This window comes from Petromyzon marinus, chromosome 21, assembly GCF_048934315.1.
Source record: "Petromyzon marinus isolate PM22_M1 ecotype Great Lakes invasive population chromosome 21, UKy_Petmar_22M1.pri1.0, whole genome shotgun sequence".
NCBI classification, from domain to species: Eukaryota; Metazoa; Chordata; class Hyperoartia; order Petromyzontiformes; family Petromyzontidae; genus Petromyzon; species Petromyzon marinus.
Window position 1 is genome coordinate 12,557,925 of NC_133687.1, and position 11,217 is coordinate 12,569,141.

At 51.5% G+C, this 11,217-nt stretch overlaps 2 protein-coding genes across 3 annotated transcripts; both read left to right on the plus strand.

Moving 5' to 3' along the window:
- Nucleotides 1–3,763: 3,763 nt before the first annotated feature.
- Nucleotides 3,764–7,776, plus strand: LOC116944393 (uncharacterized). 2 transcript variants are annotated; one of them, XM_032957976.2, is made up of 3 exons: nucleotides 3,764–4,604; nucleotides 6,228–6,341; nucleotides 6,914–7,776. In XM_032957976.2, exons 1-3 carry the CDS (start codon nucleotides 4,475–4,477, stop codon nucleotides 7,432–7,434), a joined length of 765 nt encoding a protein of 254 aa, XP_032813867.2. In that variant the 5' UTR covers nucleotides 3,764–4,474; the 3' UTR covers nucleotides 7,435–7,776. The 2 variants fall into 2 exon arrangements, with proteins under 2 accessions (XP_032813867.2, XP_075924714.1); XM_076068599.1 differs by lacking the exon at nucleotides 3,764–4,604 and having other exon boundaries at nucleotides 5,401–6,341.
- On the plus strand, nucleotides 7,702–11,127 carry LOC142925593 (serine protease 56-like; the record flags this gene model as incomplete). The annotated part of the gene is made up of 5 exons (XM_076068643.1): nucleotides 7,702–8,027; nucleotides 8,741–8,849; nucleotides 9,461–9,620; nucleotides 10,255–10,397; nucleotides 11,062–11,127. Coding segments are annotated over 5 exons (804 nt in total), but the record flags the coding sequence as incomplete, so codon positions are not given.
- Between the last annotated feature and the right edge of the window lie 90 nt (nucleotides 11,128–11,217).

Consider the following 11,217-nt stretch of genomic DNA (forward strand, 5'->3'; position numbering starts at 1 on the left):
CCGACACACACACACCGACACACACACACACATACAGACACACACACACACACACCGACACACACACATACAGACACACACACACCGACACACACACACATACACACACACACACCGACACACACACACCGACACACACACACATACACACACACACACACCGACACACAGACACACACACACATACACACACACACACATACACACACACACACATACACACACACACACACCGACACACAGACACACACACACATACACACACACACACATACACACACACACACATACACACACACACACACCGACACACACACACACACACACCGACACACATACACACATACACACACACACCGACACACACACACACACATACACACACATACACACACACACACAGACACACACACATACACACACACACATACACACACACATACACACACACACACATACACACACACCGACACACCGACGCACGCTGCCACACTGGCAGTGCATGCACGAGCAGTCGCGTTGTTGTCGCGTTGAACTCCTTGGTGAGCTGCTGAGATGGGGAGGCGGTGGTGACGGTGGTGGTGGTGGCGATGATGATAATGATGATGTGGGTCGCCCACACCGCTCATCTTTTCTCCTCCCCTCCCAATAGCTTCTCCCCACCACCCCCCCCCCCCAATTTGGCCAGACCAGCACTTACCGATCTTCAACTCCACCCCGCCCGGCCCCCCCCCCCCCTCTAGACGAGCATGTAGAGCACCCGTCGATCAGAGCGGTGCTTCATTCGCGAATCGCCTCCAGCGCTAAGAGGTAAAGACATCACCATCACCATCACTCACTCATCTCTTTCCATCTACTCCTCTCCACGTGCTGTTCATCTTTGAGCACCGGCTGCTCGTCTCGGCTATGCACGTATGTTGAACTTATTTTTAGCGCCGTACGTAGCCAACCGTGCTAATCGGAGGTGCGGGGGAATGACAACAAACTAGACACAAACAGCAGTTCTAATGCAATGGGTTTTAAATCTTGACGATTTAATAGTGCATAGCTCCAGTGGCTTCCGAATGTCGTAAAGAAGAGCGTTCCAGACGGCCGCAGAAGCGCATCTCAAAGCGCGCGATGCAGTGACCATCTTATCATCAGAAATATTAACCGTGGCTTATCCACTGCTGGATAAAAGCATCCCTCGCCAAACCGAGCATGCGATGCAATTATACATCATCATCAGCATCATCATCATCATAATATCTAGCTCGTGCAACGCAATCCTATTTTATCGCTCCATCTCCCAACGGGGGACGAGCTCTCGGCCCCGTCTCGCTTCTTTGGATGCCACTCAGCTGTTAAGTGTCGACCACTTGAGCCGTCATCCCTTCAGCGAGCGATATCTACTTCCTGAGGTCCTTCTTCACAACAAATCGACGTGGTGTCTCTCACGTGTGTATTTCATGCGTTCCACGTGTCCATCCTCTCTGTAGTGCAGAGTTAATCTGACGTCGATCTACCACCAGTGATCTATTCGGACTCGAGTTAGAATTCTAATTTTCGAATGAGCACGTGGAGCGAAATTCCATTTTATCATCGAATTCTTGTAAATCTTTGCAACTATTTGCGTGTTTGGTAGACTATAAAATGAATGTAGTTACACTGATTTTGTACCCGGCCTCTCTCTCTCTAGCTCTCATCCCTATGGAGACAGAGACGACCTTCCCTAGCAGGACTCGCCCCCAACAGTCTGTTTAAAGCTGTACGGGAAATCTTTGTCTTTGCTATCATAATGAATTCACTAATTAATGTTTCCGTCTTGAGCTACCGCTGCTGATGCTGTTGTTGTGAAATCCGCAGTCCACGCGGCGCTTTAGTTCCACAGTTTACAGGGTTCAACAAGGCGCCAATTAGGACATGACGTCAACTCTTATTTGTTTTCAGTTTGGTAAACAAATCGTGCCCGCCTCTAGCCCGATGCCTACCAGACGATTTAACATTGAACTTTGAACTCAACGCATTCGTCAATAACACCGTGACCTTCAAAAAGGGGGGAAACACACCTTAATAAGTGACGTGTCAAGCAATTGACCCTGTTCATAACTGAGAGATAACGATGCGGACGGTCACGTATATTTATTTGATTTAAAAGGCCACGGTGGTATTGAGGAATGTTTTGAGTTTGTGGCCGTCTCTGCTCGTGCACCGCTGCCAACTGAAAGTGCTGGGCGTTTCTGGAAGGGTGATGCTCGGTAGAGCAAAGTGGTGGCGTTATTGCCGTACGTAAGTTGAACTTATTCTGCTCCGTTCGTTGCCAACCCTGCTAATCGGAGGTGCGCGGGCTGCAGTGAGTTTTGTAGATCGCGGTCGGCGCATAAGGCTAGGACTGTGATGACGGCCACCGAGGAGATGGAACGATGCCACAGCTGTCAATCCATACGGTTTACCCCGTATTCTTGTACAGGGAAATTGAGTTTTCAGGTACATACGGCGTGCAGCCGTTTCAATTACGGGCACACATTGTGTTTGTGTATTTGTTTGTGTTTCTCTACTTGTGATAGGACTTTGTAGGATGAACGTTGAGATTTATAAGGGGCACGGGGTGTCCAATAAGGTCTGAATTGGTCTGTAATCAGGTAGGGCACTGATAAGGAGTTGACAGGTATGCACTGCAAACTGCTCATGTGCAAGTTCTTGGTGGATTATTGTTGTTGTTGTTACATTGTGGGACTTCGGGAGATAACGGCAGTTTAGAAAGGCCTTCAGCTAGCAGTGGATTGACCATCATCATGAAAATGATTTATAAAACTAATGCTAGCAATGGAGCGAGTCTTAGGCTTAATCATCTTGCTGGCGCGAGCCAGCAGGTGGCAACTTCCACACATATTGCGGGGAAAGTTTTCCCATACGACGACCAATGTTCATGTCTCGGGATATGAACGTATTGAAATAAGCATGAAGGCTAATGAGTGCTTTGTGCGGACTGTAACTGTATCTTTAACCCAAACCCAATGTTCAATCCTGACTCTGCTCATGACACATTACCCTATACGCATTGCTCTATCACCATCTATAACCATGCCTTTATCCCCAAACGTACACTACTATCCTTAACCCTACTCCCATCCAAAACCCTCTCCTTATCATTGATAACCATAACTCAACACCATCACTAACCCAACACCTAACCCTAACACCCGACACTATCACTAACTCTACGTTATCATTAACCCTGAACCACCATCTTAACCCCCGACACAACAATGAACCCTGACCCATTAAAATACTATGAAATATCACCCGAGCATCATCCCCAACCCTCATCCTTGCTCGGAGTCAGAGACGCCTACTGCTGCATGGTTCAACCCTTAATTTCGTCGCAACGCAATTACCCCTAAGTGCGTGTCCGTTTTCGAGAGAGAGAAAGCCAAGACCAATTAGAGTGAAACGCAACTTCAAAGGCCCATTAAACAAAGAGGAGGAGGGAGAGAGAGTGGGAGAGAGACAGGGGGAGATAGGGAGGGGACGGGAGGCGGTGTTGGGAATCAGGGTAGCGCAGTCTGGGGTGATGGAACTTCAAGGGGGACTTCGGGTGAAAGGTCAAAATCGCCTCCGGAAAGATAGCATCGGGTCAGAGGCACCGAGTGGGCACCGATTACAATCCTGGGTTCAAATCCGGGGGTTCAGCCGCCTTGTGCTTATAACGGGCTCTGGGGTGTGACGAGTTGAGAATTATGATGATGACGGTGGTGGTGTTACTTAATTCGTTGTTTGGGGAGCCGTGGCACGTTGATTTACGTGCGCACTGCGCATAGAACCTGAACTCCTCAGTTCGATTCCGTGGCCCCTGCTAACGTAAGTAGCAAGTGATATCTTCTTGCCAACACCGTAATCGACTCGTAAGTCTGTTGCGTACGCGTGGCGCGTTACTTGATGTAGCACCAGGCAAATCTCGACGAGTCTCGAGACGTTATTTTCACAGGAGGTCCCCCGCGTGTGGAATTATAAATTGGCCAATTCAAACGAACACCCTCAGTTATACCTCCTCTGAGCCAGCGGTGGGAAATTCCACATTGCCATGACGGGAGACGGGGGACAGATTATCATCAGGAGGACCACGGGTAAGTATTTATCTTGGAGAGAGGGGGGATGTGTGTGAGGGAGAGGTTATCCAAGTGACGGTCGTGTAGCGATCAGCGCTACGCTGCGCTACGAACCCGGCCACCCGAGTTCGATTCCCGCTCACGGCCACCAACACCCAGTGGCGATTGTCTAAATCGGTCCTGGGCCCTCCCCTAGGTGGACTCAGCCTCAAATAAGCACTGGGTGAGGTGTGTAAAAACATCGCCACTGGGGAGACAAAGACGGCCGGGCGTTGTGCTGACCGTGCCGGTCATCATAGGCGCTCGCTCACAGCACTTAGCCCCCACCAGTTCGTTAAAGGCTCTTTGGGGGGGGGGGGGGATCTTCGTCTCTGTGCAGGGCGAGGATGATGTTGCTGCTGCTGCTGCCGCTGCTCGTGTGCGGCCTCTCGCCTTCACTCTCCTTGGCGCTCCCAACCTCAGCTCCGCCTCGCTCCGCCGCCCCCGTCCTGGCGCTCCCACCCAGCGCCCTGGACGGTGAGAGACGCCGGGGCAGCGGGGGGCTCGGTGGGGGTCTCGGTCTGCCTGCCCGCTGGGGCGCGTCTCGTACGGCCCGAACGGCTTTGCCTCATCCCCCACCACCCCCCCCCCCGCCCGCCCCCCCCACGTGCTTTCGAATGCTCCCCATGGTTTACAGCGGCATCCCATTGACAGAGGACATTTACGTAATTATCTGAATGTGATTGCGGGTACTGTTATATACTGGGAGGAATCCGATGAGCTATGAAGCTCTTCTTCTTGGGTTCTTTCGGTAAAGTCACGTAGAATGAGAATAAAATAATAAATTTATAAAAATAAAATAACACAATAATATTCTCAGCGCTGTCCTCCAGACAGTCTCGTCCCCTTCACCTGATGAAGGCCACTTGTGTTGTGGCCGAAACGTCGTGAGAATATTATTGTGTTATTTTATTTTATCAATTTATTATTTTATTTTCATTCTACGTGACTTTACCGAAAGAACCAAAGAAGATGAATCCTTGCAGTCACGAAAGCTTTAAATCGAAGCTATGAAGCTCTTTTTTCACACATGTCCAGCAAGGGCTGATCAGTAACGTTACTTAAGGAATATGTCCGTGGCTCAGGAGATGGAGCGATGTAATTTGTCGTCGCATGAACATCGTTAAGAGGTGGCGACGGGATCGGGGCGGGGGAGGCTTAATCCAGCAGTGGATTAAACATGTCTGATGTGAACGTTGGTCAATCCACTCACAGACACTGCTGCTGATTGTGATTGTAATGACGATGGTCGTGATAACGATGTTCTCACGATGATGTTCAGGAAAATGATGACGGATGATGTTGATGTTCTGCCTGTGATAGTGGTGAAATGATATGGTGATCGAGTGATGATATTCTTGTGCCGGTGATGAGTGCAGCAATGATGAGTGGTGGTGGTGGTTATCATTAGTGTTTTACCCATGATGGGAATGTTCTGCAGGTGACGACGATGTGATGTTGGAGATGTGACGATGATAATGGTGATGATGTCGATGGTGATGATGTTTACGATGCGGATGATGTGGATAATGATGTTGACGGTGGTATTGGCAATGTTTGTGGTGCTTATGGTATTAATAATGATGATGATGCTGGTAATGATAGTCATGTTGAAGACGATGATGAAAATAGTATTGACGATGACGATGGTGCTGATGTTGATGATGATGTTGGTGCTGATGGTGGTGATGATGGTGCTGATAGTGATGATGCTGGTGCTGATGGAGATGGTGCTGATGGAGATGGTGCTGATGGTGCTAATAGTGATGATGATGGTGCTGATGGTTATGATTATTATCCTGGTGCTGATGGAGACGGTGCTGATGGTGATGCTGGTGCTGATGAAGATGGTGCTGATGGTGCTAATAGTGATGATGGTGCTGATGGTGATGGTGCTGATGGTGCTAATAGTGATGATGATGATGGTGCTGATGATGGAGATGGTGCTGATGATGATGCTGGTGCTGATGGAGATGGTGCTGATGGTGCTAATAGTGATGATGATGCCGTTGTTGCTGACGGTGCCGGTGATGTCCGGTGTTGCCGATGATGCCGCTGATGTTGACGATGGGTGCTCGGTGATTGGTGCTGTGCTTGCAGTGCTCTCGGAGCGCGGCTCCGCACTGCTCCGCGCCTCGCGCGAGTTCGCGCTCTCCGCGCTCAGCGTCTCCACCGCGAGGCGCAATCGAGAGCTGCTCACCTGCTACGGCGCAGGTGCCGTCTTCAGCAGCAGCAGCAGCAACGTTGTCATCAGTAGTATCATCATCATCATCAGCAGCAGCAGCAGGAGAATCATCATCATCATCAGCACCGCCGTCGTCATCAGTAGTATCATCGACATAATCGGGAACAGAGTCATCATTAAAGCTATTCCCCGCTCTTAACAACAGGAGAATAACAATCGTCATTCATTGATTATTAAAATAAGAATAGGCGTTATTCCTTCTGCCAAACACGTATTATTTCTTTCATATTTTGATACTGGTAAAAAAAGGTCCCATGATAATTAATGAATGTCCCAAACATCTTCATAATTAATATCATCAGCACCTTCATGATTACAACCACTACCTTTAGCACAACTCTGCTTTCATGATCATCACGCTGTCCTCCATCAACATCATTATCACCATTGCCACCAAAAAGAATAAATCACACATTTCCACATCTTACAACCACCAACATCATCATCATAATAATCACCATTACCACCCACAACCACAAGTCCTCTCCGGGACCTATGTGCCCACCCGTGTTTGTCTCTCCCCTCCCCTCCCCCCCAACAGCAGCTGGTCTCACAGGGGCAGAGCCCAGCTGCTCAGAGATGGCGGCGGCAGCGGAGGGGGAAGAGGAGGAGGCGACCCCGGGTCCCAGACGACAGGGAACGGGGCCAGAGACGGCGTCTCTGACCTCGAAGACGACGATCTCCTGGGACGAACCACCCCCGACTTCCGGCCCAGAGGCCTCGGGCCCCGTGCAGGGACCCCTGGCCCCCGTGGAGGGGTCCCCGCGTGGCTGTGCGCGCTTCGTGCGCCTGTGCGAGGCTGCCCGCCTCTCCGAGTCCGCGTGCCGCGACCTCGTGCGTGAGCGCTGCGACGCGAGGAGGCGCGCGTGCGGTACGTCACTCGGTCGACTCAACGTGTATGTTGGACTTCTTTCGCGCCGTACGTATTCAGTTGAGTGCAATTCCCGGTCGGGAGTCAATCCAAGCCCCCGACATTATTTTTTATTTTTGTGTTACCAAATAAGACCCACTGAGCTATATATAGCTATTTTTCAGAAGAGACCTGGCTCTCACACATCATGATTGCTCGACGAAGTGACTTATCGCGTGGACATTTATAGCAGCAGAATGCTCTAAACGCGTGATGTTGATTGTAAATATGGAGGGAAAGACCGGAGGCCCCGGAGAAAAATCCACGTGACCACGGGAAGAAAGAGAGAAATGTAAACTCCAAATATGTGTCAGGGTCACCGATAACAAATATGCACCACGTTTGTCAACCGCTGTCATTCTAAAGCATGCAAAGTGTTGCCTCCTGCCGCAGGAATGTGGGATTTCCGCTCGTTTTAAAAGGCCAGGATAAACTTTCGACCTTTTGACCTTTCAGATCTGGCTGTCGCAAGCGAAGAAGCGACCGACGCCGGTGGTGGCGACGTTGCCACGCCGACCCCGGCTCGAGGCGCCCGGCGGGCAACACCGGCCGGGCCGGCGCTGGGCACAGTGAGGAGGGGCACGAGGCAGCGCGGTGTCGGGGTGCCCCGCATCGTGGGGGGCACGGAGCCCCCCCGCGGCGCGTTCCCGTGGCTCGTGTCGGCGCGCCTCCGTGGGGCGCACGCGTGCGGCGCCGTGCTGGTGGCCCGCAGGTGGGCGCTCACGGCGGCGCACTGCTTCCACAGGTGGGCGCCAGTCCGGGCAACCGCTCACCCTGGGCCCTCCACGCTTTAGCTGGGGTCCGCTCGCCCGGGGATAAGTTTACTCGTCTGGGTTGTCTCACCCTTGGGATGGGCTCGGCTCGTTCTATCTCCACCCGGGCTCGCTCTCATCTGGGCCCTCACCTGACGTCTCACCTGGGGTCTCACTCTATCATACCTAGGCTTCGATTGAAAGCTTTCGTGACTTGCGGGGATTCATAGTCTTGGTTCGTTCGGTAAAGTCACGTAGAAGGGAAATAATTAAATAATGAAAATAAAACTATGTCTCACGACGTTTCGATTGCAACACAAGCAATCATCATCAGGTGTGAAAACCACAGCAACGCAAGCAATCATCATCAGGTGTGAAAACCACGGCAAAATTTTCTTGCTGTGGTTTTCACACCTGATGATGATTGCTTGTGTTGCAATCGAAACGTCGTGAGAATTTAATTGTTTAATTTGTAGTGTTTTATTATTTACCTTCTACGTGACTTTACCGAAAGAACCAACAATATACATACCTAGGCTGTAACGTGAGTGGCCACGAACGGGGTTTGGTGGACAGAGAGTTCTGCTAATTGATCACGTGTCTTGGTTGAGCTTCCCGTAATGTGCTAGCTGCTAGGGATCATGGGGCCCGTGACCCCTGGCTCGACAAGCATTGACCTCCGTAACCCCCGCGTCGATTGTCCCAGGAGCAAACGTGAGGACGACTGGGCGGCCGTCCTGGGGGAACATGACCTGGTGGAGACCGATCCCTTCGAGTCGACCATCGCTATCAACCGCATCATCATCCACCCGCACGTAAGCCTCACACACAGCAACACCACCAACAACAACGACGACAGCCGCCGTCATTCGCCACTACGCAGCGGTGGTGACACCACGACGCTTGGATGGATTTTATCATGTGTAGCTCGTAGCTTTCTGATTATAACAGACTGGTGGAATCTGTCACAGATAACAGTACTTCATCTTAAAAGCCATCCACTCCTCCATAAATTGTATTTATTCCATAAATGCTTAATATCCTGTTCGCAATTTGGTTTGAAAAGACGTGTACTTTTTATTTATGTATGTTGAACTTCTTTCGTACCGTACGTAGCCAACTGTGCTAATCGGAGGGGCTGGGGAAGGGCAACAAACTAAACACAAAAACAGTTCTAAAGAAATTAGTTTTCAATCTAGATTTGAAAGTGCATAGCTCCAGCGGCTTCCTAATATAGTAAGGAAGAGCGTTCCAGACGGTCGTATAGGAGCGCGCCTGAAAGCGCGTGATGCAGTGACCATCTTTGTCCGATGGCTACGAATTTTTACTTATTTTTTATTTAATCTCAATCGAATAACCAGCGCCGTCTCGCATCACAAAGTGATTTCGGTAAACCCGGTGTCCGCGTGTTCCCCCTGTCCTCCAGTACGACCCTCGCTCCTTCGACTGCGACGTGGCCCTCCTGGAGCTGGCTCAGCCGGCACCGCTCAGCGCCCACGTCTCCACGCTCGCCCTGCCCCCCAGCAGCCTCCAGCTCCCGCCCGGCACCCCCTGCACCGTCGCAGGATGGGGCACCCTGCAGGAAGGTGAGCGGGCACGAGCAATTATGAGGGGCCTGAGGCCGATAGGAGGGGAAGGGTCTAAGTCCGTATTGCATATTGCAACGAAAATTACGAAGTCAACAAACATCATGATTTATTTAGCTATGTAATTTTTTTTTACCAGTGCATTTTACTCAAGATACGTTCAGCAAATTATATTGCCACTTTGCACATTGCAATTTCATTCACGTTTGTCATCGCTATCTCGATAACCCCATCTCGTACAACATTCTGAATCAAAATATTTATACTCGGAGGAATACGATGAGCTATAAAGCTCCCTTTTTTACAGGTGTCCCGTTGTATGTAACGGGTCAGAACGTTACTTAATCTATATTACCACCACCCAGGAGATGGAGCGATGAAATCTGTTTGAGCGCAGGCGTTGGGGATGGATTGTCGCGTCGCGTGATCATCGTTAGAGGTGGCGACGGCATAGGGAGGGCCTTCATCCAGCAGTGGATTGAACATGCCTTATAATGTGTACACGCACACGCACGCGTTCAGCCCGTTGGTCAATCGACTTCCTAGTCCGTGCCGCACAATCACCGCGGTACAATCTGCAAGTGTCACGTGCTCTTCTGATGCTGCTGCTGCTGCCCTCCTCTGCCGCCCGCAGACGGGCCCGGCTCCCGGGTGCTGCTCGCCGCGCGGCTGCCCCTGCAGCCCCAGTCGCTGTGCCGCTCTGCGCTGGGCCCGGCCCACGTCACGGCTGGGATGCTGTGCGCCGGTCGCATGGACGGCGCCGCCGACACCTGCCAGGTGGGCACGCAACGGCGGCAGCCACAGCCACAGCAACAGCAACGCACGCACGCGACACAGACGCCGACTAAACCCCGTTGGCAGTCGACGGGCTGTTGGCGGCAGGCGATGTTCAGAGAGCACCTGCGAAGGTCCGGTGATGGCACACGCAGGGGGTGGTGTGGACGACGCCACGACCGGCCGCCTTTGTCTCCCCCCCATTGCTGATGTTTACGCACGGCACCAGGGTATATATTTAAGGCTGAGTCGACCTCGTGGAGGCCCAGCACCGGGTCAAATATTCTCATACTCTTTGGTTCTATTGGGTAAGGTCACGTAGGTAAAAAAATAAAATAACAAAAATCACAAATATTCGCATGTTTGTTGAAGTTCTTTCGCATCGTACGTAGCCAACCGTGCTAATCGGAGGTGCGGCACTGTTTTTGGTCGCAAGCGGGAATGGAACTCGGGTCGCCGGGTTCGTAGCGCAGCGCGCTAACCTCTGCAGCAGACAACACTTTGTGAATCCACTCCTGGATGAGGGCCTCCCCATGCCGTCCGTATCGTGGGGGGGGGGGTTACTTTGGCCACCCTGTAATACTTCACCATGAAGGCCGATGCGGGTAGGCGAAGGTAGTAAGATGCGGGAGCGTAGAAGTGCAGTACAACGGGCTTTTACCGCGAGGCAGAATCGGAATCGGACCAGAATCAGAAACATGTATGCATGCTGGAAGAATCCGATGAGCTATAAAGCTCTTTGTCACGGACGTCCAGCAGAGGCTCCGTCTTGCCGGCTTCATGCAACGCAGGCTCTCCGCGCGTGTGTGTCGGGGGACAGGGC